Genomic DNA, 27155 nt, shown 5'->3' with positions numbered 1-27155 from the left:
AATGTGATGGCACATTATAACCCTTGAAAATAAATTATAGATTTTTAATACTGGAGGCCAGACTGCATTAACATGCCTTATAGACCTTTTCAGAAAGGTGATACAAGTCATTAATTTATAACCATTTGGGGCAACAACCACTTTAAAGATTCCTAAATAACAAAGAGTCGAGCTGCTTTATTCAGTGCATCCACATGTGTATTAAAAGCGTCCAGCTAAACTTTAGAGTCTCTGTGTGTGCTTGTTGCTGTGATTAGGGTCCGGGGGCCAAAGCTGGGACGGGACAGGGAGGAGACTCCAGATGTGGGGTGGTACAACCAGTGTTCAGTTTCTCAGCACACAGAGGACGCATGAGACCTGAGGAGAGTCGAAGCAAACTGAATCTGTCTAGGTAAGACCCTTTTAAAACTACTGAGTTTTGAGTGTTGATTGTCTGCTTTCATTGGATCTGCACGTTCCTTTGATTCAAACAATGGAACCACTGAGGACGAGTTCACGTCATTTGATCATAGAGTTGGGAGTTAAGATCACTTGGCCTTTGTGGTGACTCCGCATGGGTCACGTGTAATTTGAGTTTGGGTCCTTTTTTTATCTGTTAATGTGACACCAGAGTAACTTGGAGTAGTTTGCATTTAACACTAGTTGTGGTGGGCTGACATGTGGTCCCGTGTTTTCACTGGAGAGGAGGAAGAGTAGGAGGTACTTCACTGCACAGCCTGCAGGAATGGCACTACAATGGAAAGAGGGTGCCAAGAACTAAACTGAAAATCAGTGGCTTCCAAAAGGATGGAGGTTGGTGAGGGTGCACACACAAAGAGATCATCAGGATTATTGTGGTTGTTTAAGTTAAGATCATTATCTTTGCAAATGAATGGCGGCAATGCACCTCCTGATGGTCTCCTCCTCACAACTGTGTGTGTGTGTGTGTGTGTGTGTGTGTGTGGGCGTGCATGGGTGCGTGTGTGGGGAAACGGGGTCTCTCTGAGAAGGGAAAGACTCTATGGTGGGGTTGGGTTAATCACTCCCAGATGTGTGTGAAAACATATGGTTTCCGATAGCTACAGTGATGCACAAAAATGTCTGTGCTCTGGTACACAAACGCACAGACACACTGAGTAATTGACGCAGACATGGACTCAGTCCCGCATGTCCTTACACAGAATAATGCAGTGGCTGTGTAAAATCAAAAACCACAAACTTGTTGTGTGTAACACAGTCTACAGATCTGCAGGAGGCGCCGCATCAGAAATTCAATCATGGAAGGAAAAAGTCAAAAACAGTTAAAAGTAGAAAATGCTAATAATCAGGATAATCTCCAGTTTCCTGCTGAAAAGCATAAAACCGGCAGTGCTGCAAGTTCTTAAGCCCAATGTAGATTAATCAGGGTTATGTAATGCCTAAATAGATCCTTGTCATTTGATTGGTGCTTTTGGATGGATTATTCCTACCATTTGCCATTGTGCTCCATTTACTGTGCTGTTTTGGTTCTATTTAGCTTGTAATTTTGGTGCTATACATTTTGTGCTATTGCACGACATGACCGCAGTGTGCGCTGCGCTTAGCTTAAAAATAAACATGGCAGGGTTTGTTTTGGTGATGGTGCTTATTCTTGTCACACATACACACAAAAACAGATTCAGTATGACGTAAACTGTCTGGAAGCATTTGCAGTATTCGCTGGGACGTCAATGGAACATCTCATCTTTCACCTCATGAAATATTCTTACCATTGCACTTATAAACATTCATTATTTATGTACTAACAAATTCTAAGCATTTTCTGCAGAGTGGTTCCTGATAATTAAAGCAGTGATGAGCTACTGGCAACTTGTTTGCACCTCTCTATCATTGGTGAGGTACAGGGGTGGTGCCAAGTGATTGGTGCACTTGGTTTCAGTGCGGAAGGCTCCCACGTCAAACCCCACCCCTGCCACATTTCTCCATGTAATGTGGAGTTGCATCAGGAAGGGCATCTGGTGTAAAACGTCTGCCAATTCAACATACAGGTCCACCTTGGAACTGCTGTGGCAACCCTGAGTGTAAACAAGGGAGCAGCCGAAGGGACTCATTGGTGCAGTACCCTTTTTTTCTCCCTTATTTTCACTGTGGGTTGCCACAGCAGATTTAAGGTGGATCTGCATGTTGATTTGGCACCAGTTTTATGTTGGGTCCCCTTCCTGATGCAACTCCACATTACATGGAGAAGCTTCTGCACCTTCTGCAGTGGAAACAAGCACACTTAACTGCTTGGTCACCACCCCTGCCCATCAGTACTCACTCATTCATGGTTCTAAATTATGGTTCACTACATACAGACACACATCTACTGGCTGAGTCCAGGAGGTCACTGAAAGCCTGGATCTTGGTCTTGATCCAGGACAATCACAAACCCAGACTCTCCCATTCCTCATTCAGCTTCTCAAGTGCTGAAATCAGGGTATCCTTTGATTTTGCAAAGGTCACAGCATCATCAGTGAAGTCAAGGTCAGTCAATATTTTATTTCCTCACCAACAAAGGCCCTGAAGTCTAACCCTACCCAATACTCAGTCCATGCAAGCTTTGGGCAGTGCAGGAGCCAGAACACCCCCCCAACAAATGCCAGAATTCACTGGGAAAAAGTTACAGCTTTTGACCCTGCTCCACACAGCACCTAAATAATATTCTGTGGGCAAATACTGTTAGTTACGAAGATCTATAGATTCTCCATCTTGGCACAAGATAATACTGAATTCATATTTGTAAATTTTTGATGTCCTCACTCCTCAATTGTCACATAACCAAGTCATGCCGATGGACGTAAACTGCAGATCTGGGTCTCACTTGGCCTGTGGGTTGCCAGTCTGTGGCCTCCGCTGTACTTGATGAATAATCTTTGCTCTGCAACTATGAAAAACTGATCATTTGATTTACCAGAGGATGCCTCTTGATATTGTTCACATTTTTGTGTCTGCTTGTCACTTTCACTCAACCTGAATTGCTCTTTGCTTGGTGAAGGAGAAGCACCGGGGTGTGTGTGTGGGGGGGGGTTCGAGGAAATGACCAGTGAAGGGGACAGGAGGGAAATAACGGATGTGGAGACAGAGGGTGAGAAAGAAAGGGGAAGGAATGACAGAGAGAGGGGGGGGGGGGTGGGGTGGGTTTGAGGGGTCCTCTGTTTCTTTTCCTGGAATGAGGCCCGAGACTGTCTGCTACAAAGAAAAGTAAGAAAACAGAAAAACTCTTCTGAGGAAGACAGACATGCCACATTCCCACTGTCAGGATTCTCCCCCTTTTCTTGCCTTGGCTTATTAGGGCCTGAGGAGGGGGAGCGTGAGGGGTGAATGAGGGCAGCAAGAGGGGAGAGCAGTGGGGGAGATGGAAAGGTGACGGAGGGCAGATGGAGAGAGTGGAGTGAGGTGGGAGAGTGGAATATCCAGGACCAACCACCTTTTTTATACTCTGTTCTCCTCTCTTTAGTGTCAAAGTCAGTCTGCCTCTCAGAGAGACCATGAGAGTCGTCCTGCTCATCTGCATGCCAGGTAACGTCCGCGTGTTCATCAGAATCCAGACTAGTATGACAGTAAAAGGGAACATTAGAATATTTAACAGAACAACAAAGCTCAGAGTTTATTGTAAAGCTGTTTCGGGCTGTATTACACAAGAAAAGCAACCTCATTCCTGTACATGAGACAGAAAAATGTCATGTTAAACTTAATTCAACCATTTTTACCCGAGGCCATCAGGTATTACAAAGGCTTTGCGTCCGTCCATCCGTCTGTCTGTTCTCAGCATAAGTCTAGTCCTATTATACTGAACAGGTACAAATTGTATGTAAGACAATAGGATCTTAATAATTAATTAAACAACTGCTAATTGTAATAGAACACAATGTTCATTCGGCTGAGGGTATTTTAGCATTGTGTTATTTTTTTAAGCTACAGTGTGCAGGATTTTGGGTCATTTATCAGCAGGAATGGAGTATAGCATTCATAGCCACCTGTTCATTAGTGTAGAATTTACCTGCAACAATGAATCAATGTGTTATATCATCTTCGAATGAGCCTTTCATGTCTATGTGGGAGCGGGCCCCCTCATGGAGGCCACCATGTTGATACAGTAACCCAAAAGGGACTTACACCACCTTTAACATTTTGTGGTGCATCAGGAAGATTGTAGAGAAAAGAAGAGTAATTAGTGGTTGAGCCCCTGCACACTGTCTACTGGTTGTTAGTGCAGGCTAACAAGCTTGTGCTATGTCAAAATAAAAGCCCATTTTTTATCCTCTCAGTTTCACAGACTTGCTAGAAAATCAAACAAATTTTCAAAAATAAGAATTGCAAATCCCATTTTATTAGGTATGAAAAAACTACATTTAATATAAAAGCTCATTTTAAACATAATTTTCTCATGGGCCAGATTAGTATCCACAGGCCAGTACTTTAAGGCCCCTGTTTAAATACAGCTGATATCACAAAAGGGCCGTCATGGGTTAGGGCTGACTTGGAAATCATTTAATTTTGAATAAAGGGTTAAGGTGAATGGCATTATCAACCTAGAAGGGCTTTGACGGAGCGTGCCGCTCTGTCAATATAGTGATTATTACCTCCACCAAGGACCCACTTTGTGTTTGTTTGTTGGCAGAATATTTCAGAAAGATATTAACAAATTTTAGTTAAATTTGGCAGAGAAGGAAGAATTAATGAGATTTCAAGCCAGTTGCAGATGAAGTATTACTTTCAATTAATCTTTATTTATTTATTTTTTTTTTAGTGTCCTTTTGAGTAACATGTTGTTTGTACTTTGGTAAAACAGTGCACACACCTGTACTTAAACTCAGATCAGGACAGATAAAAAGAGAAGTGTTGGGTCTTGGTAGAGATGAACACCTTTTTAAAACTGCTAATGAAACAGGAGCATGGTTGTCTTTGTCACATCATAAGGCAATTTCCTGAAAAATGGATAACAAGAAACCCCAGTGTGCAATGTTAAAGAAATAAATAAAAGGAGACTGCTAATAAGCTCTTTACTTATCATTAGCCTGGCATAGCCAGAGGAATTCTTAATTGAGAATTGGAATCTGCCATTTAATTTTTGATTTCCAGTGAGCGTTACCATTGGGCGCAGACCAGAATTCCTCTGGAACTTCCATTTGCAACTGAACAGACTTACAATCAATCAGAGCAGCAAAACCGAACACACAATATGCTGAGTGATGCAAAAAGTTCATATGAACTGTACACATTCGCTCCCACTTAAACAGTTTAGATAAGCCAACATGCTACAACTAGCAATAATAACATAGAAGGGTGATTCTTTAACTACGGGCACTATTGGCCTTGTAAATGTAATTTCCATTTGCCATTGCCTTACAATATAAAGCGCCTTGGGGCAACTGTTTGTTGTGATTTGGCGCTATATACATGTGCTCTGATGTCACTGTTTATCTCCATAGAAACTACCCAAACAATCTTTCATACAAACTGTTTAAAGGGACATTACAGTGTTGTGGTGGAAATTACGGCAATAGTGTGGGACAACTACATTTTGTTTAAAAAAATCACAACAGTTGTATGACATTGAATACCCCAATTATGTTTTGATTATTTTACTGATATTTTATTCAGAGATATTTTAAAACATTAGAAAAAACGTTTCTTTACCATTCATTTTTATCATTGAAGATCAAAAGTCTGGGTGTGGGACAAGCACAAAACGGCAATATTTGCATATAATGATGCTGAAAAAAGGTGAAAAAGTCATCATAGACTACTAGAATAAATTTCTTAACACACTTTCATTGTAAAGATAACTATAAAAGTGTGAAATTTCCCCTTTTTTCTGTTTTTCATACAATATGATCAAAGGACATAATAAGTGCCCGTAGTCTAAGAATCACCCAGAAGTAAATGCTGTATAACGTAATGTGAAATGATTAGAGTTGATGACTGTCCCGGGGGGGTCTGTTTATCCGTTGTTAATTATCCACCAAAGGCTGGTACCCAATTACAGCTGGGTGGATTGGGGCAATGCAGAGGAAGTGATACAAACAGGAAGCTTGAAAGACACAGCTGGAACCAAGCCCCAGTCTATATACTTAGTTCAACTTCTATTCCACAGAGCCACCTGCTTCTTCAATAACTTAGTTAATAAACAGTCAACATCAATCGCAACCCGCTACTTTGTTTGTATTTGCATTTATATCATGCTGTGAACTCAACACTAAAACTACTTGCAAGTTAACTTCCATAACTACAGCTAGGCTAGGCTAGTAACTAGTTTCACAATTTCACAGATATGGTTTGTTGTTCAACATAGTACAGACCTTTGGTGTGACATTATTTAGGAGTCAACACTGACCATTTCCACAGTTCCAATAAGGTTTTCTTAGAAAATCTACCACACACTTTTGAGATTGTTTTTAGCTTCCCAGATGCCATTACATCATGTAGCCTGTTAGCCTGTGACTGTGTAATTAATGTTTGTCCCAAATGAAAAGATGAACCCCAAAACATCTGAAAATAGATTCCAGGTTGAAAATGTTGGCATTTTCCTTTAACATTTCATGGTAGTGTGGATTAGGCCTGGGCAGAGGTATGTACTCTGAGTGCCCTTTACGTTTCTTTATAAGAGAGTTCTACAGACTGTAGGTCAAAGGCAGACATAAGAAAATAATATCCATCAGATTCAGAAGGTCTGAGTCCAAAAGCAACCGCGCACACTGCACAATCCAAACTGTACCTGAAGCTGAATTACTGAAAATAAATCTGCTAAATGACAGTACTTTCCACTCTGCAATTTGCTGACGCAACTTTGTGATTATTTTCTAACTTGTCAACAGTCCTGCTGCTCGCCCAGCCTCCGCACGAGGAAGAAAGGTTTCATTTAGTGGGTGAGTTGAACAAGGGAACTAAGACATGAATCATTCCAGCTTCGCATGATATCAGATCTTCCACATCTGTTGATGATTTGAGCCGTCCTCCTACCTCCTCTTATTTTTATTTACCCCCCGGATAGCAACTGTTGTCACAGTGCAAACAACACTTCAACCGCTCGCTTTGATCTGGGATATCACTTGTAAACATCTTTTATATGAGGTCATGCATTCAGCCCTTGCCGGCTCCTTTTTTGTCATTATAGTATGCAGATGTTTATGAATTTGTTTTTTAATGGTGCCATACTTTATGTGTGCACGTGTGGAGGTCACAGTTAAAAGTGGTGATCTCATCAAATACATTTCTTTCCTCCTGTGATTTTGTGTGTGTGTATCTTCTCAGGGGATTATGACTCGGACTATTTTCCAGGTGAGGCCTGTGCATGTTTAAATGTTCCTTTCATAGTTAATCACTGTGATATTTAACAATCCTCTGTCTCTTTAGAGGCTCCAGACGTTCTTAAGAATCACGACTCTTTTCCTGACACCTACCAACGGCTAACGCGACTGGACCAACTGATCCGCCCTGAAAAGTCAGGTACATCTGCTCTGTATCTGTTGCTGTCCTCCAGTCAGACTCACACACTTATGACAGTGTTTACAAGTGGGTTGCATTGTTCCTACTACTCATTTGTGAAGCCGCATCTGTTTTCCATGTGGATTTCAGAATCGGATTTGGAGACGGAGCCCACAGAGCCTGGCCCTCTCGGTAAGAAAGTTACAGAGAAGCGGACAGATGATCATCATTTACTTCACTTTCAGAATAACTGTGCTGCACATGTGGCTGTGCAATGTTTCCAGATTGCAGAGAGGAGCAGTACCCATGCACAAGACTCTACTCCGTGCACAAGCCGTGCAAGCAGTGCTTGAACAACATCTGCTTCTACAGGTACATACAGGGTAGCATTTTAAAGGAGCACTGAACTGTTTCACCGAAGCTCTGTTTCAGCCTCCACCAACAAAACAATGTGTGCAGCACCAAAAAAAAAAAAAAAAAAACAACAAAAAAACACCACAAATTATCACCAAAATTTTTATACACAGCTTATGCAATATAGCCAAAGTGTGAGATGACAAGAAATAACAATTTCGGCTTATGTTTGCTTTCTCTCATGATAGCATGAGATAAATGTCATAGAAAATGCTACATTTTGAGGATCTAAGGTGGCTGCACAGTTATGATGGTCTTTATATGCTTCCTGTGAAAATGATGAAGACAAAAGAATGGCCAAACAGAGGGTCACCCCTTTGAGTCTGGTCTGCTTGAGGTTTCTTCCTCAAATCATCAGAGGGAGTTTTTCCTTACTTGTGTGAAGCACCTTGAGGCAACGTTTTTGTGATTTGATGCTATATAAATTATATAAATTGAAAATAAATTGAAAATTGAAGAAGAGGCCAATTCAGATTTAGAGGCTACAGTGCCGTTTGCCTGATGTGAGAGTGGGAAGATGATTGCATTTTGGACTGTGCTGCAGCCTGTCTGACCTGCACGTGTTTTCACTCAGTTTGCGACGAGTCTACGTCATCAACAAGGAGATTTGTGTGAGGACTGTGTGTGCACATGAAGAACTGCTCCGAGGTGGGTTCATTGTATTGTTTCCTCTACTCAGGAGGTGATGTGATCACCAGCATTTGATTGTCCATTTTGTCAGCGGGATATCTCAAAATGAATCTCAACTGATTTCCAAGCAGTTGGGTGAAGAGGTGAATCTCTGCCTGTGTGGAGCCATGTGCCTCAAAATTACAATCAGCTTTCCCTTGATTCAAGGCGTACTCCTCCAAATTTGATTGAAATCCATTTGTAACATTTTTTTGTAGCTGTCCTGCTGACAAACTGACAGAGAGAGGTGTCAAACTGGTGTCAAACAGCTTGACACCTGTGAGTCGTATCAGCATGGAGACATAACCACGCCAACTCCCTCTCTGTCTGTTTAGCGGACCTGTGCCGTGATCAGTTCTCTCGCTGTGGCGTGGCAGCGCTTAGCGGCCAGTGTGCATCACTAGGAGGAAGCTGCGGGAAGAGCTGTGGCGGCTGCTGATTGGTTACTGAGATCAGGGACACTGCCTGCTCTCCCAGCCTTCTGCTTTTCTACTACTTCATCCTCTGACTTTGTCATCTTCCCATTTTTTCACCTTTTGCTTTCTCTGAGTCTTCCTCTACAACAGCGGTCTCAAACTGGCAGTCTGAGGGCCAGATAAGACTCATAACCTCCACTAATTTAGAGCCCACATCATTTCTTATGAGGTGTTTGCACTTCAGATTTTTTTAAAGTCGAGTTATGTCGTGAAAGTTGGGTCGACTAACTTCTGATGTCATGAATAAAACCACGAGAAGGGAATGTTTGACAGCAATAAATCATATCCACAAAAATGAATGGATACGTTGATGGCTCGTGATACACCTTTTACAGAAACGAGTGGAAGCAACAGCACTATCTGTTCTACTTAAGTGTGAGAAAAGATGTCAGTATAAGAGAAAATTAACTCATGCAAGTCACTCTGTTGTGTGTGTAAATTCCCAAATATCTTGTCTTCATCTCACTTTATTAATAGAGAGGCCAAATATGTCTGCATACACTTTAAGAGGTTTTTGAAGCATTTCCATTGTGGCCCATTGCTTGTTAATAATTGATTTGTGGAGCACGGTGTGATCACAGCGTTAACCGCTATGGCGACATCCCTGTTATCTGCGGTTGTCTGCACTGAAAAACCAGCTGATCTTCTATCCAGATCACATATTATCATACGTTATTCACACCTGGGATCCATGACAGTGGCAGGCACATCTTGATTGTAGCGCATGGCGTCCTGTCAGGTTGTCCCGTGTGACACTGGTTTTACAGGATGTCCTCACCAATGTGATCCCTCCATTCAGTTTTTGCTTTGGGCCTCCATAGTGTTGAATACCACGAGGAGACTGAGCACAAAGTAGAAGGTGTTTTTCAGTCAGTCACCAGTATTTTGATGGTCTGGCTCCACCCTCTGGCATTTCACACACAGTTGTACCTGACTGCCATGTTAGGGGAGGTCTTACGAAGTGGGGGTGAAACAAACCAAGCACTGCTGACACACAGTGCCATAATTATGTGTTCAATTAATAGTCGACATCAAGCTTAAAGTGTCTTTGTAGACCAGTAAAGTCGACTAATCAGCTTGTGCACGCAGCCTTTACTGTGCATGTAAAATACCTCTAATGGCCCAGATCCCAACTTTTTTAATCTTTGATGCCCTCAAGGCCAATGGCCCTCGAGTATTCGGAGTTTGAAACCACTGCTGTGCAACGTCACTCCTGGGTGAAAAGCACTTCTACATTTGAGCTTTTTGTTCCATTCCTGTTTTTTTTCCCCTCCACCTTTTGTTCTATGCCGTCACCTATATACGTCCTGTTTAAATGTATTCCAAAGAACATGGATGATTGTATCAACCACTGGTGCTATAAAATCATCACACTGGTGCTATAAAACATTAAATATTAGAGATGCACATAAATGTTTTTGCATACTGTACCATATTAATCACATGCTTTATGTTTGTTGATATTTTACTGTAGTATTTTACTTGTGGTGAAATCAGTTGTCATGTGATCACCTATCAATGGTGGCCACTGAACACTGACATCAGGCAATACTAATAAATATCTTTTTGTCAATGGTGTTGATTGGACCATTAATTTTGTGGTTCCATTGCCACCTGGAGCTCTGGTTAGCAACCCAGCAGAGAATACATCCTGAATATTCTTATTTTAGTGGCAATGAGCCCCCTGAACTGTCACCTGAAAGACAGAGGAAAAACTGCTCAGTTCTAAAAAATGATTAATTTCTGTATGTAATGAGCTCAGCATGCTGAGAGGTTTTTATGTAACACATGAATTATGGTTGCCAGTGTTTTTTTCCCCTTGCAGACATATGGGTTCCATTTGTAGTCTCCATACTGCTGTCATTTCCTCCACCTCCGAGGTGCTGGTTTCTCCTGGGTCTGTCTGATTGTTAGCAGAGTGACTCAAAAACTAATGAACCAATTATCACAATATATGGTGAGAAGGTTCGGGCTGACCTGGAAGTGAAACCATGACATTTTGGAGGAGAGATAAATGCAGCTGTCGAAATTATGCTGCATTTGTTTGCAAGCGAAAACTCGGAATTTCCATATGCCACTTGGGGGAGCAAAAGGAACTGGATTTAAATAATGTAGGAAATGATTCTAAATTGTAATTTCTGGATTTCATGTTATCCCCTGAATTATGTTAGATAATAATCACAGATTTGTCTTTTTTGTTTCAAGAAAGCATGCTATAAATCTTACTTTTGATCTTAAAAACAGATTGTTTCTTAGGTCAAGTGGATTCTTTGTACAAAAGCAACAAAGCAAACCAGAACGACGTCAGGATTTTGCATAATGCGTAGAGGGAAAAAAACAAACAAAAAAACATGTAATTTTGACGTCTGACGTCCCATTTCCAGGAACATTGAATGCAGCATGATTTCAACATTTAAGATTCCTTTTTCTACTTGTACTCACTCATCACTTCCTGAATGTGCTTCAGAATAAAACCAAAGGGTTGACTGTTTATATCTGAAGGTTTTTATTAATTTACATTTTTTTTTCTTCAAATAATGCTCTGTAAGGAAAGTAATTATTAATGTGATACACAATACTGTTCAAGTCTTAAGCACCCTTGTGTTTCTTTTCATGGTTTTCTCTTCATTGGTACGTCATTAAAAAGTAAAAGACCAAATTTTAAATTTCCAAATGTTAATTAAAAAAAATTAAATGTTCGAGAACTCCGTCTACATTTATTAAATAATGTAGTACATTAACAAATGTAACAGACCTCTTCAGATTAAGAAAACTTGATTCCTCTGAAGACTTACAGACGTGAGTCTACCATCATCAGCAAATCAATCATAAAACTAATCATCTTTTTTAGGAAACCGTTGAATAGTTCAACCAAAATGTTATTTTCAAGTTGATTATTGTTAATTATTTTAGATTTAGAAACTTTGATATTTTTGCAGGAGCTTTGCTTTGTGGCATTTTTTTTTAGCCAAAGATCTTTGCACAATAATGTAGACCAAACTTCAAAAAACAAAAAACAAACAAAAAAATCCTATGACAATTCTTGGCTCAGAATTTGTATCATATATTTTGAGCAGTGTTGCCACAGTTACTTTGAAAAGTTAGTTTATACAGTTATTTTATATAGTTACTTCAGTAGCAGCTGTGGACAACTTGTCGGCAGCTGCTGAATGTAACTAATAAAGTAACTAGTAATCTAACTTGGTTATTTTTAAGACTGAGCACTCAGCAAAGTAACTAAAGTAACTCAATCTTAAAAATAGCCAAGTTAGCAGCAACCAAGTTGCTGCTCGAAGGACAAGACTCGGATTTAAGAAAAAAAATCCACAAAGGCAAACATGTAGATGAGACACAGACTGGCTTCATAATGGGACTACATCAGAGATTTCACAAGAACCGAGGTGAGTTAAACATTATAGAAGCACAAAAAATTAATGATGTGAGTTGCTAGAATATGGTATAATTTCAAAAATTGGGAAAAAGGATACATGAGTTTTAAACATAAATACAAAAATTCTGATTTCAAAATGACCTAAAATGAAAAATTTTAAAGAAAAATGCAAATGGTGTGACAATTATACACTTAAACATCCACAGAATCAAATATGTTTAAAACAGGAACGTATCATCAATTTCTTAACGTTTGTTACTCAGTATATATGATGTAAAAACAAGACAAGACCAATTAAATGTATGAATACATTCAACACAACCCACTGTACGATTTCTGTGCGCTCAAACTGTATGCATGGATGAAAAAGTCAAGTGTTCATTTCCTTCCATAAATCAGTGTCAAAAGGATTAAAAGGGTGCATTTGGTTTTGTATGACTGTGTTTAAAATAAAGCACCTTTAAATGATTAGTTTATATTGATTTTGGTTGGGATAAAAAAATAATCTGGATTAAACCATGTTGGCAGTGTACTTCAGCAGATTGGATCAGAGACAAAAAAAAGTCTGTTTCACCTTTTGGCTTTGTCACCACAAAGTACCACGTAGAGACATTTTACATAGTTCTAAAAATCGGCACGCTAAACGTATTAGGCTAATAAAGTCAAACTTCAATAAAGTTGCTGAAATTTGCAGATTTCCATTCAGATGGACATTTTTAACACAAAGATACCAGTCAAAATTTCATTCCATTCCAGCTTTTTAACCTCAGATACACGTGTGTGCGCATTTGCTGATTACAGTGTCCATTTTGAGACATTTATTGACAGGATTCCTGAAATGATAATGAATCAAATGTGACAGAAGTGTTGAGCCTCACCTTTAAGGTGTCCAAAACGGACATTTTACACATTAATGTTATGGCCAACAACTATTTTCTGTGTAAAGGTTTAGTATCTTAAGGGCATCCTGTGCAGAGAATGAAGCTACACTCCCTCTGTGCTCTGAGCTTTTCAGTCCCATTTACATTTTTGGTCTGGCCGTAAATTCTGCCCTATGAAACTTGCCCATGTCTTAAGTTTCTAAGTACACAGCAGTATTCACTGCTCACTACTCACATTGAATTTTTCTTTTTTAATATGGTGGATGACAGTGACTTTCCAGAAATGTCCAAAAATCACATTTGGAGCCCAAAAAATGCCTCTGACCAAGAACATGGTTGAACTACAATCCACAGAAGTTTGGTTTTTCCCCATACAAAGAGCTGCTAAAAGGCTCCACCTGCCGTTAACTTTTGCTCAATACAGAGGAGGGTTGGGGAGGAATGGCTGAGGAGGGAAGTTTTGTTTTGGTATTGCAAACAGAACTAACATCTATTGTCAGAAAATTGGAGTAGCACACCTATAAATATATAATTAAAGGCAGAGCACGCAAATTTCTCTTTAGTGCCCAACAGCAATTAAATCAAATGCTCTCACTAAATAGAAAAAAGAAAAAAAGTATAATACTTGGCAGTGGCAGACCTGTGAAATGATTGGATGATCTGTCTGCCTACCTGTGCTCACAGTGCCCGTGCATTCATTGCATGGAACCAGCGCTTTTCCAAAATGCCCCACAGCCAGCTTCGGGGGAGTGAGTTTCTGACCAATGGTGTGGCTGAACCACAGAGAGCGAACAGGAAGAACACCTGTGCGCTCCAGCTACATTTATACAAAATTCTTTCTGTAGAGTTGTGGCCATATTTATATATACTTTAGAATGTAACTACTGTGAAACAATCACAAACCAATATTTAATTTCTCTGATTTACTGCTTTGTTCGTGTTAACGCTGCTCCCTCTCTTCATTCATCCTCTAGCTCACCTGAACACGTCTCAGAGTTGCCAGGTGCCTGTGACTCTATTGAACTACTCTTAACTAACTGACCTATTATGACATCCAAAAAAACAAAAAACCTATATATAATATTAAAAAAAACTATATGACTGCTTGTTTCACATGAAAAGAAGTGTTGGTATAAATATGTTCTCAATTGAGTGCTTTTCTAGCTTATTATCTGTGATGATATATCAGCCTTCAAATAACCAAAGTCATAAATGTGCTTTTACACAGTGTCCTCTCATAATGAATGAAATCTGTGCCCCCCCGCCGGGACCCAATCCAGTATGGCTCCTTCATTGCAGTCAGTTTGTTTGTTTCCCAGCACTGGCACACAATGACGACTTTCTTTTGTGTCCCCAAATGTTAATATGAATGTAAAGGAATCAAGGCCAAGTGCAAACTGGCAGAGCAGAGATTTTCGTTCCTGCTCTAAATCCTGTCTGGAGGAGAATCCTGCAGAAATTTGGGTTCCTTCTTGAATAAGACCAGGAGGTTTGGGAAGATGCTGAGCAATGATGGAGTTCAGATGACCACCAGGAATAAAAAAAATCCTATGTGTAACAGTAGAGTGAAAATTTTAGGATTAAAAAAAAAATAATACTTTTTTTTTTTTGTACATATTGCCATCTTTCATCCTGAGTGTATTTTCACTGGATTTGAAGGCGACGTGCTGGTGCACCTTTCAATCTGCTGCTTGGTTTTTAACTGAATTTCCTCCAGACAGTGAGGAGGACGGAAAGAAAGGCTGCCGTCGCTTCATCTCCTGCTGCAGCTGCTCCTTCAGGGTGGACACCTGGAGTAATGATAACAGGTGACAAACATAAATGTTATATAACAAGCAACAGTGGTCTGAGTGGCAACTTAACAGGTCTGTCTGTCTTCAGTTTACAATTTTCCTCAAACGTTTACATACTCAGGCAGAATTTTTTATTTTTTTGCCATTTTTCAGACAATATGAATGATAACACACAACCTTTTTTTTCCACTCGTGGTTAGTGGTTGTGTGAAGCCATGTATTTGTCAAACAACTGTGTTTACTCTTTTTTAAATCATAATGACAACAGAAACTAACCAAATGACCCTGATCAAAAGTTTACATACCCTGGTGATTTTGGCCTGATAACAAGCACACAAGTTGACAAACAGGTTTTAATGGCTAGTAAAGGTAATCATCGTCACCTGTGATCTGCTTGCTTTTAATCAGTGTGTGTGTGTGTGTGTGTGTGTGTGTGTGTGTGTGTAAAAGGTCAGTGAGTTTCTGGGCTCTTGACAGACCCTTGCATCTTTCATCCAGTGCTGCACTGATGTTTCTGGTTTCTGAGTCACAGGGAAAGCAAAAGAATTGTCAAAGGAGCTACGGGAAAAGGTAACTGAACTGTATTAAACAGGAAAGGGATATAAAAAGATATCCAAGGGACTGAGAATGCCAATCAGCAGTGTTCAAACTCTAATCAAGAAGTGGAAAATTAGGGATTCTATTGGAACCAAATGGTCAGGTAGCCCAATAAATACTTCAGCAACAACTGCCAGGAAAATTGTTTGGGGTGCAAAGAAAAACCCACAAATAACTTCAGCTAACATACAGGACTCTCTGAAACAAAGTGGTGTGGCTGTTTCAAGATGCACAATAAGGAGTCACTTGAAGAAAAATGAGCTGCATGGTCAAGACACCAAAAGAAAGCCATTACTACACAAATGCCACAAAGTATCCCGCTTACAATATGCCAAACAGCACAGAGAACAAAGTCATTTGGAGTGATGAAACCAAAACTGAACTTTTTGACCACAACCATAAACGTTACATTTGGAGAGGAGTCAACAAGGCCTTAGATGAAAGGTACACCCTTACTACTGTGAAGCATGGAGGTGGACCGCTGATGTTTTGTAGATGTGTGAGCTGCAAATGCACAGGAAACTTGGTTAGAATTGATGGCAGGATGAATGGAAGCATGTTATCAAAAATACTGCAGGAAAATTTGTACTTGTCAACTCGGAAGCTGCGCATGGTCATTCCAACATGACAATGATCCAAAAATACAAGGTCAAGTGGACCTGTCATTGGCTACAGCAGAATAAAGTGAAGGTTCTGGAGTGGCCATCTCAGTCTCCTGACCTCAATATCAGTTCGTGCAAGTCAGCCCAGGAATTTACAGGAAATGGAGGCTTTTTGCCAAGAACAATGGGCAGCTTTACCATCAGAGAAAATAAAGAGCCCTGTCCACAACTACCACAAAAGACTCCAAGCTGTCATTGACGTTAAAGGGGCAACGCACGATATAAAGAACTGGAGTATGTAAACTTCTGATCAGCGTTATTTGGGTAGTTTTTGTTGTCATTATGGTTTAAAAGGAGTAAACACAGTTGTATGACAAGAAATGGCTTCACCCAACCACTACCCATGAGTGAAAAAATAGTTTTTGTGTTATCATTCATATTCTCTGAAAAATGTCCAAAAATCAAAAATTCCCCCAGGGTATGTGCACAACTGCATGTTATTGTCCAGGGTTTCCACTATAATAATACGGGACAATGACAATCCATGATGGTGCAGATATATCCATTAATTTGAAAATCAATCATTTCAGTGCATCCACAGCATTTGTATCAGCACTATGCGGCGGAGGTTGTTCAACAATGTGATGTATAAAGGATCAGAGCTCCATTTTTGTTCCGCTTGCTGTGCTGCGCTGCCTGAGTCAAACACCTGGTGTGCGAGTGGGTGTGTCTGTGTTTGTTTGTCTGTCTGTGGCCCTGTGACAGACTGGCCTCCTGTCCTGTGTGTACCCCGCCTCGCGCTCTATGACTGCTGGGATAGGCTTCAGACCCCCGAGACCCTTAATGGGACTAAGCGGTTGAAGATGAGTGTGTGAGTGTGTGTGGATATAATTCACTGTAAAGTTATTTTCACATGAAGACATAACAGTCATGGAAATATGGTTAAAATATGATTCTGTTGTGTGAATCAGTGGACTTTTGCACTGCAGCTCATTTAAGCCTCAGTGGTTGATAATTAAAGACAGCCACATACAAATGTGAAGAAAAAAACCCTGATATGAAAAGTAAAATTATGCTGTAGCACACAGAAAAAAAAACACCTTAAAATAGAGGAGATAAAAATATGTTAAAATACAATGAATCATGCTCACTGTCTCACTGTGTTCATGAAGTGACATTTCTGCAAAGTTCATAGGTTTCACAGTTTATTTTCAGATTTTAAAATATTTCTGTAAACTTCACTGGAAGGAAAGCGTAATCTGTTTGTACCACTGTGCAGCGTTCACCAGGTGGCAGCACAACATGTGGTGCCTTCCTTTGTGTGCCGATTGCGAAATAATGTTGAAAACAAAACTGTATATTATGCTGACTTTTGTGTGTTTACTGGACACGGGGTGGATACCTGCTCCTCCAGGCCTTTCACTCTGTGGCGGTGAGCTCGCTCTCTGGTTCCCAGAGTTCTCTCCATTTCCCTGAAGCTGATCCTCAGCCGCTCCACCTCCTGCTGGGCCTCATCACGCTGCCTCGCCAAGTCCTCACACAGACTGTGAGACTGCTCCGTGTCAGCCAGCTGTGTCTGCTCATCACACACACACACACACACACACACACACACACACACACACACACACACACACACACACACACACACACACACACACACACACACACACACACACACACACACACACACACGTACCATATGAACAAATGCAAAGAAATCTTGGACAGCGGGGCATGAGTGTCTGAGCAATGCAGCCAGTGTGTGTGTAGCTCACACAGTACACACATCAGAAACACAACGATGACATCATCAACTTCCGTTAGACACATATGTGGAACTACATCAAACACATGGCTGTTTCATGGAGCTAGTGCGCAAATGGCTACAACTTCGCAGTGAAGTGGCATAGATAAGAATATATACATATACACATATATACATATACACATATATATATATATATATATATATATATATATATAGCTGTGAAATTGTAGCCAAAATTTGCCAGAAGGCACATGGGAGACTCAAGCCTAGATTTGAGCTGCTCCTTGGATAAAAAAACTCCTCCTTTGGTCCACTCCACCATGACATTCTGAATGGTGATGCAACAGACATAAGTTGCACAATGCATGCTATGTACACTTCCCCAATCACAGTCATAGATGCCTATAACTCCCTCAGAGATATTACAGGTGTGTTGTCGGCTTCCCTACCTGGTCTCTTTCAATTTATTTTCATTTATATAGTGCCAAATCACAGCAAAGTTGCCTCAAGGCGCTTCACACAAGTAAGGTACAAAATCAAGCATCAGAAAGACAAAATACAGTATAATTTGTCAGCATTAAGCAATAAGAAAAACAAAAGAAAGACTAAGGTGATCGTCGGCCACTAACCCTAAGCTTTCTTGTTTTCTTTCTTTCTTGTGAAATGGAGGGACTGTGTATGCTGATGATATTTTTGTTAAACCCACTGAATAATGCTGAAGCATGCTGACTGTTTTATTTCAACTCCACTGTGGTGGAGCACACAGGTAAAATAATGGGGGGGAGATTTGTGTCTGTGGCCAAATATCTATGGCCCTGGCTGTGGTTTTACAGTTTACAGATCTACAGTTGTGCAGACCAGAAGACCCTGATTAAAGTCACAGCACAAACACTCTGACACATGGCTCTCAGCATGAGATACTTTAATTGTGAGACAAACACACTGCAGCATTTTTATTTGCTTGTTTTTAACATGCACAACCCCCCCCCCCCCCTCCCAAAACAAAAAACAGTTGGTATTATAATGGATTAGTGAAGTCTCATTTTCAGCTCTGGGTTTTTCTGGTTTTGACTTTCATTGGTGTTCTCAAAGCGAGTTGTAAAACCGAGAGCTCGGAAAGCGAAGTGAGAGGTGTCAGGGTTCACTCTGACAGTTACTCTCTTCTCACTATTTAAACTCTAACGCTCTCTGAATGTGATGACGTGCACATCTTGGATTTAATAAACAGATTTGTGAGTGTAACTTCGGTTGTGGCTCGCTCTCTACCTGCAGCAGAAGTATCTGTTGCTGTGCTTCCTGCAGCTCTTGTTCGGCTGTGTTGAGAGAACGATCCAGACGGCTTTTCTCTGCAGACAGACGCATGCTGCTTTCCTCAGTCTTCAGCTTCTGACGCTCCACCTGATTATGGGAACACATACAGAAACAAAGGTAAAGTATGGCATCACCCATAACCACCCCCCAAAACCCCATGTGATAAAAGAAACCTGCCGCTTGAGCTGCTGCCCTCGCGACCCGACTCCAGATAAAGCGGAAGAAAATGGATGGATGGATGGATGCATTTATATAGCGCTTTTCCATCTCCATCAGACGCTCAAAGCACTTTACAAATAATGCCTCACATTCACCCCGATGTGAGGGTGCTGCCATACAAGGCGCTCACTACACACCACGAGCAATAGGGGATTGCCCGAAGGCCCTTAGTGATTTTCCAGTCAGGCTTGGCTTTGAACTAAGGATCCTCTCGGGGATCATTTCAAAGTGTCTATTATTTTTAGAAGCAGTTTTCCACACATGGACCACGTTTTATTTCATACTGACACTTTCTGCTTGTTGGACCACAGCTGTGCCGCTCTGTGCACACCCCATTAAGTCAGAACTCCAAACTAAAGCAGAGTCAGTCCTGATTAGTACTTGACTGGGAGACCACTTGGCAACACCAGGAGAGGTGAGCAGGTTTCTCCATGTAGAACTAGAGTTGGGTAACCAGGGGCAAAAAAATGGATCACAGCACTAAACATGCCAACATAAATTTGCGATAGAATCTATTAAAAGCCAAGTGGCCTCTGTGTACGTGCATGTGTGTGTATAAATTTGATCACGGAGAAAGCTGACATATGCTGTTTGGTATGTTTTATGTATTTTGGGTCAAGGATGAACATCGCAAAAACGGAAAGTTGATAGGACTAGTATTTTTGGAGAAACTATGGATATTATTTAACAACAGCGAATAATGGACGTCGATAATTAAATTCTGAACTCACACTCCATTCCAGCAGGGGGCGGTAAATCATCTATAAATTAAAAGCCAAGTGACCTCTGTGTATGTGTATCTGTGCGCACCTACATGTGTATAACTCCAATCACAGAGAAACTGGGGCAAACTGACATTTGCTATTTGGTATGCTTATGTATTTTGGATCAAGGATGAACGCTGCGAAAACAGAACATTGATAGGACTAATATTTTTGGAGAAATTACAGATAATACGTAACAACGGTGAATAATGAGCATTGATAATTACATTCTGGACTCACGCCATTCCAAATAATTATAGAAAGTTTTCATAATTTATTACCACCCTTGAAAAATGTCAGCTACCTATTTTATAAACACTACCCAATCTAGAGCCCCAGGAACCCCACAGCAACATGCTAGTCATATAATCCCAAAAGACAGGCTTTACCAGCCTTAAAACAGCCTTGTCTAAAGGTACCTTGACACTTGCTTGCTTTTAATTACTGCACTGCCGCGCAATTCATCGTGCCAATGCAACCTACTTTGTCCTGCTAAATGCTGCGCTTTGTGCCGCTGGACGCTGCATTATATAAAATAATTATTTCATAGGGATTAATCATTTGCTCTCAGAAATTGGTTGATGAAACCATCTCTAATTGCTCCCGGAATCACAGAGGAATTATCTACAGCTGCAGCTTTTCTCGTGCGCTTCATGACGTGGAGAATGCATTTGGAATAGTCTAAAAGGTAATTTATTTGTAATATTTGTATTGTAATGGCTTGGTAAAACAGTTGCATCCTTCTTATGAGTATCTGTAAAATTATGTTTATTATAGTTTTAACATCTCATCATAATCATTCAGATGTGCTGCGCTGTGATGCACTGACGCATTGACTCGCAGTGGCCAACAGTGTTTTTGAATAGGTTGCGGAATTTTCACATGTACTTCACAAAATTAATGCGTGCCAGAGATTTTGAACATTTCAAAATTTTCTTTGCACACTTGTTTGGAACAGTTTATTCACTGGGATTAAATTCATGCAAGTGTCAAGTTACCTTTAGAAAGCAGAGACATACACGTTTTTGCTACCAGCTGAGAAAGCACTCATCGTTCACTATGACTTTTCACATCTGTATTTGTAGCTGAGCAATTTGTGCACAAAATACAATGGTGACCTTGTCCAGAGTGTTCCTCAGAGCATTTTTGTCCTTCTCCAGCATTACGATCTGCCTCTCTGCATCTTTTTTCTCGGTCTCCAGCACTGCCACTGCTCTTTGCAGAGCGCGCAGTCGCTCCTCCACACTTGTGCGCTCTGTCTGCGCCGACTGGATGCTGCGCTGAGCCTCTATGAGACTGGTCAAGCGTTGACGCAAAGCCTGCCAGAGCAACAGATCACATATAAAGACGTTTCTAGAGACATCTGAACTGACAAAGCTACACTGCCAAGCTGCCCCAACATGACTGTCTCACCTCTTGAGTGTTGGTGAGCTCAGCTTCCAGCTCCTCTTTTCTCCATTTGCTCTGGTTCAACTCAGTCTGCAGGTTTTCCACATGCTCTGTGAGGGCGGCCATATTTCGCTTCCCCTCGGCTAATGAGGTGCGAGCTTCATCCATTTGATCCTTCGGGGCCACAGAGTAACAATCACACCACAACCCTGCTTTCTTCTACCACATATTTTTCCTCGTCTTTCACTCACCTGTAGATGTTTTTTGTCCTGTTCGTTGATGCCCAGCATCTTCTGCAGAGCAGCCAGGCTGCTCTGGGTGGTACAGTGAGCAGCGGTGGCCTCCTGCAGTCGCTGGTTCAGCGCCGCAGTCTTCTCTTTGAGTAAACATTCTCTGTCCTGTGCTTTGAGCAGATCCTGGCTCAGCCTGTCCACTTCTCTCTGGAGTGAAGCCACGCAAGCTTCTCCATCTGCTACCTGAAGTATGCAGAAACCACATCACTAATGTCAGTCAGTCAACAAAATAGTGAAGACAACAGTACCAGGACAAAGTTGTAGGATGACACCTTCCTCCAGACCGGTCGACATTTTGCCCACTTACTTGTGTATGAAAACATGCGAAGGTGGCCTTGGTGGCCGCCAATCCCCTGCTACAAGCTCAGATGGGGTAGGGGATTGTAATAAAGGAAAACATTGAGTTTGTGTGTTGCTGGATCTTTCCACAACTTCACACAAATGATCACTGTATCTTGGTTGAGAGACTGAGGACATAGACAGGCATATACGAGGGTAGGCTGAAAAGTTCTAAGGCTCACCAAGAAGGAGAAATGCCATTTCAATAAAAATTGGCATGCAATAAGTTCAACTCTTCTGATGATTGTGTTATTTTCTCCCAGGTTGTGAGGTAGTTTGTGGTTCATAGCCAAGTTTGAAAGTTCGTGGTAGAGGGAAACGGCAAAAATAGACAAAATCTGGCATCGCTGTGTGATTAAGTACCTGCATAAGAAGGGGTTAAAGCCCAAGGACATTCATGCGGATATGGTTGCTACATTAGGGGATGAAGCTCCCTCCATATCTACAGTGCAGAAGTGGGCAGCTGAATTTAAGAGGGGCAGAGAGAGCCTTGAAGACGACCCAAGGTCTGGGCGGCCTGCAACAGCCACAACCCAGAAAAACATTGACCTTGTTCATGAAATGGTGATGGATGACAGATGATCGACGATTAATCAGCTAGCAGATGCTGTGGGAATATCCCGTGAGAGAACTGAACACATTCTGCATGAAGAACTTGGAATGTCAAAGGTGTCAGCTCGGTGGGTGCCACATCTTCTGATACCTGATCACAAACTCACCAGGCTAATCATGTCGAAGGCAAACTTGGCGCAATTTGAGGAGGATCCAGCCAATTACATGGAACATTTTCTTACCCAGGATGAGTGTTGGGTTCACCACTTTGAACCAGAGACAAAAAAAAAAAACAATCAATGCAGTGGAAACACCCAAGGTCACCACCTCCAAAGAAGGCCAAGGTCGTTTCATCTGCGGGGAAGGTCATTGTTTCAGTTTTCTGGGATGCCAAGGGCATTGTGTTTGTGGACTATCTTGAAAAGGGACAAACCATAAATGGACAGTACTATTCTAACCTACTGAGACAGTTACGCGAGGCTATCAAAAAGAAGCGACCAGGAAAGCTGACGAAAGGGGTGCTGTTCCATCAAGACAATGCCCCAGCTCACAAGTCAACAGTGGCCATGGCCACTATCCACGAGCGTGGATTCGAACTGGTAGATCACCCACCATACTCCCCTGACTTGGCACCCTCGGACTTTCATCTGTTCCCAAACCTGAAAAAAAACTTGGCTGGGAAGCATTATCGGAGCAATGATGAGGTGATGGCTGCCATTGAGGACTATTTTGACTCTCAAGATGAAGGCTTCTATGCCAAGGGAATCGAAGCACTCAAGCACCGCTAGAAGAAATGTGTGGAGTTACAGGGAGACTATGTAGAAAAATAACCCTGAATTTGTTCAATTCGACAAGTGCATCATAGTCAGCCTTAGAACTTTTCAGCCTACCCTCGTACAGTTCAGCCCTATAATGGTTTTCATTCTAACTTACTGACAGGAATTTTTCCATTGCTGCTGCTATGTTTAGTTCAACTTCCTAGGTGTGCCCCAAGGTCATGTCCTGGGAACTATTTAGCTCTAGTTATATTTTCTTCCCCTGGGTCAGATTTAAGTATTCCTAATGACATCTTATACCACTGTTAGGATTATGATATTCAGTTATACCTTTCATTCAAACCTTTATTTTACTGGACTGTATTATGGCTGATGATTTTCTACAACACACTACAAATATGAGATCAATTCCCAGTCACGGTACCTGTCTGTGTCCATCAATTCTATTTATTTATATAGCACCAAATCACAACAAAGTCATCCCAAGGTGCTTCTCATGGGTAAGGTCTAACCTTACTATCTCCTCCTGAGCAAGCACATAGGCAACAGTGGTAAGGAAAAACTCAAAGGGGTAACCTACTGCCCAGGACATTCTACCAGTTACAGAGTGCAGATGGTCTATGGACTAGATACTTCATCTGCATTGTCCCAGTCCACCCAGCTGTAAATGGATACCGGCTTTGGCAGTAAAGCCTGTCAAAGCCGGGTGTCCTGTCCAGGAGGAGTCATACACTCATCTCCTTCGTGATGTGTTCTGCTTCATGCTACCTGGCATGAATGGGCCTCATGGTCTGTATAGGACCTTGAGACCTGAGACCACAAACAAACCTGAATTTCTTTTTTGTGCAGGCACGTGGACCTTCAGCTTCCATGTGACGCGGATGGCATCACAGCACAGAAAACACACAAGTCGAGATTATGATTCCGTGTGAGCACGTCAGTTGCATCTGACTCTGACTTCAAAGCTGATGTGAAAGCTTGGTGGAAGCACTCAAATGCTGACGCATATACTGACACCAGCACCTCTCAAACCCCATCAGGTTGGATGAGGAGTGTCAGTGCACAGTCATTTTCAATTCTCTCCAGAGATGTTCAATCAGATTCAGGTTTGGGCTCTGGCTGGGCCACTCAAGGACATTCACAGAGTTGTCCTGAAGCCACTCATTTGGTAAGGTGGCTGTGAGCTTAGAGTCAGTGTCCTGCTGAAAGATGAACCATCACCCCAGTTTGAGGTCAAGAGTGTTCTGGAGCAGGTTTTCATCCAGGACGTCTCTGTACATTACTGCATTCATCTTTCCCTCAATCCTGACTAGTCTCCCAGTTCCTGCCACTGAAAAACATCCCCACAGCATGATGCTGCCACCACCATCTTTCACTGTAGGGATGGTTCATGGTTTCCTCCAAACATGACACAGAAATGTTTCTGTACCCTTCCCCAGATTCATGCCTCGACACAATCCTGTCTCGGAGGTCTACAGAAAATTCCTGTGGCTTCATGCTTGGTTTGTGCTCTGACATGCACGGTCAGCTGTGGGACCTTATATGTAGACAAGAGTGTGTCTTTGCAAATCATGTCCAATCAACTGAATTTACCCCAGGTGGACTCCAATTAAGCTGTGGAAACATCTCAAGGATGATCAGTGGAAACAGGATGCACCTGAGCTCAATTCTGAGCTTCATGGCAAAGGCAGTGAATACTTATGTACGTGTGATTTCTTGTTTTTTTTGTTTTTAATAAATTTGCAAATATGCATAAAAAACTTCTTTCGCATTGTCATTATGAGGTATTGTGTGTAGAAATTTAAGGAAAAAATGAATTTAATCCATTTTGGAATAAGGCTGTAACATTAAAAAAATGTGGATAAAGTGAAGCACAGTGAATACAGTGGTGAAAAAAAAGTATTTAGTCAGCCCCTGATTGTGCAAGTTCTCCAACTTAGAAGATGAGAAATGTCTTTCATTTTCATCATAGGTACACTTCAACTATGAGAGACAAATGAGGAAAAAAATCCAGGAAATCAAATTGTAGGATTTTTAAAGAATTTAATTGTAAACCATGGTGGAAAATAAGTATTTGGTCACCCACAAACAAGCAAGATGTCTGGCTCTCACAGACCTGTAACTTCTTCTTTAAGGTCTTCTATCCTCCACTCGTTACCTGTATTACTGGCACCTGTTTGAACTTGTTATCTGTATAAAAGACACCTGTCCACAGCCTCAAACAGTCAGACTCAAGCTCAACCATGGCCAAGACCAAAGAGCTGCTGAAGGACACCAGGAAGAACATTGTAGACCTGCACCAGGCTGGGAAGAGTGAGTCTACCACAGGCAAGCAGGTTGGTGCGAATAAATCAACTGTGGGAGCAATTGTAAGAAAATGGAAGACATACAAGTCCATTGATAATCTCCCTCAATCTGGGGCTCCATGCAAGATCTCATCCTGTGGGGTCAAAATGATCATGAGAATGGTGAATAAAAATCCCATAACTACACAGAGGGACCTGATGAATGACCTGCAGAGAGCTGGGACCAAAGTAACAAAGGCTACACACTATACAGAGAGGGACTCAAATCCTGCAGTGCCAGGCGAGTCCCCCTGCTTATGCCAGTACATGTCCAGGCCTGTCTGAAGTTTGCCAGAGAGCACATGGATGATCCAGAAGAGGATTGGGAGAATATCATGTGGTCAGATGAAACCAAAATAGAACATTTTGGTAAAAACTCAACTCGTGTTTGGAGGAAGAAGAATGCTGAGTTGCATTCCAAGAACACCATATCTACTGTGAAGCATGGGGGTGGAAACATCATGCTTTGGGGCTGTTCGGACAGGACGACTGATCCGTGTTAAGGGAAGAATGAACGGGGCCATGTATAATGAGATTTTAAGCCAAAACCTCCTCCTATCAGTGAGAGAATTGAAGATGCAATGCGGCTGGGTCTTCCAGCATGACAATGATCCCAAACACACCGCTCGGGCAACGAAGGAGTGGCTCCGTAAAAAGCATTTCAAGGTCCTGGAGTGGCCAAGCCAGTCTCCAGACATCAACCCCATGGAAAATTTGTGGAGGGAGTTGAAAGTCTGTGTTGCCCAGCGACAGCTCCAAAACGTCACTGCTCTAGAGGAGATCTGCATGGAGGAATGGGCCAAAATACCAGCTACAGTATGTGCAAACCTGGTGGAGACTTACAGGAAAAGTTTGACCTCTGTCATTGCCAAAAAAGATTATGTTACGAAGTACTGAGTTGAACTTTTGTTACTGACCAAATACTTATTTTCCACCATAATTTACAAATAAATTCTTGAAAAATTCTACAATGTTATTTCCTGGATTTTTTTTCTCATTTTGTCTCTCATAGTTGAAGTGTACCTATCCGCCCTTTTCAGGTTTCAAATCCCGCAAAACCTCGGACAGGTCGCCGCACTGTGAGATCTCAGTAACATTGAGAACTGCATTGAGACGCTTTGATCATGCTGCACTTTAACCGCTGC

The 27155-nt window shown here is 41.5% G+C and overlaps 2 protein-coding genes across 2 annotated transcripts in view; one reads left to right on the top strand and one right to left on the bottom strand.

The window, feature by feature from the left end:
* The first annotated feature begins 286 nt into the window (after window positions 1-286).
* On the top strand, window positions 287-10560 carry mfap2 (microfibril associated protein 2). Its single transcript, XM_034166544.1, has 9 exons — window positions 287-391; window positions 3458-3519; window positions 6819-6869; window positions 7255-7281; window positions 7357-7449; window positions 7579-7620; window positions 7713-7800; window positions 8417-8490; window positions 8847-10560. The coding sequence occupies exons 1-9, from the start codon at window positions 351-353 to the stop codon at window positions 8948-8950; spliced, it is 582 nt and encodes a 193-aa protein (XP_034022435.1). The 5' UTR covers window positions 287-350; the 3' UTR covers window positions 8951-10560.
* Window positions 10561-10804: 244 nt separating this feature from the next.
* The window catches only part of LOC117506880 (rootletin-like), a 63092-nt gene continuing 46741 nt past the window's right edge, over window positions 10805-27155 (bottom strand). The window contains exons 32-37 of the mRNA XM_034166545.1: window positions 21957-22181; window positions 21730-21879; window positions 21435-21635; window positions 19289-19420; window positions 17654-17827; window positions 10805-15049 (exon numbers count right to left, since the gene is read on the bottom strand). Of these exons, the coding sequence (XP_034022436.1) occupies window positions 14939-15049; window positions 17654-17827; window positions 19289-19420; window positions 21435-21635; window positions 21730-21879; window positions 21957-22181 (993 nt within the window). The 3' untranslated portion in view covers window positions 10805-14938. The remainder of the gene's footprint in view (window positions 15050-17653; window positions 17828-19288; window positions 19421-21434; window positions 21636-21729; window positions 21880-21956; window positions 22182-27155) is intronic.

Source organism: Thalassophryne amazonica, chromosome 3 (genome assembly GCF_902500255.1).
Source record: "Thalassophryne amazonica chromosome 3, fThaAma1.1, whole genome shotgun sequence".
In the NCBI taxonomy this organism is placed as follows: Eukaryota; Metazoa; Chordata; class Actinopteri; order Batrachoidiformes; family Batrachoididae; genus Thalassophryne; species Thalassophryne amazonica.
Note: the sequence above shows the minus strand (reverse complement) of the source record. Positions and strands in the feature narration are given on the sequence as shown.

Bases quoted from the DNA above. Each gene is read 5' to 3' on its own strand.
- mfap2 (XM_034166544.1), top strand. From the start codon at position 351: ATGAGACCTGAGGAGAGTCGAAGCAAACTGAATCTGTCTAG. The intron at 6,870-7,254 runs GTGAGTTGAACA...GTATCTTCTCAG, and splicing joins AGAAAGGTTTCATTTAGTGG to GGGATTATGACTCGGACTAT. The intron at 7,801-8,416 runs GTACATACAGGG...GTTTTCACTCAG, and splicing joins AACAACATCTGCTTCTACAG to TTTGCGACGAGTCTACGTCA.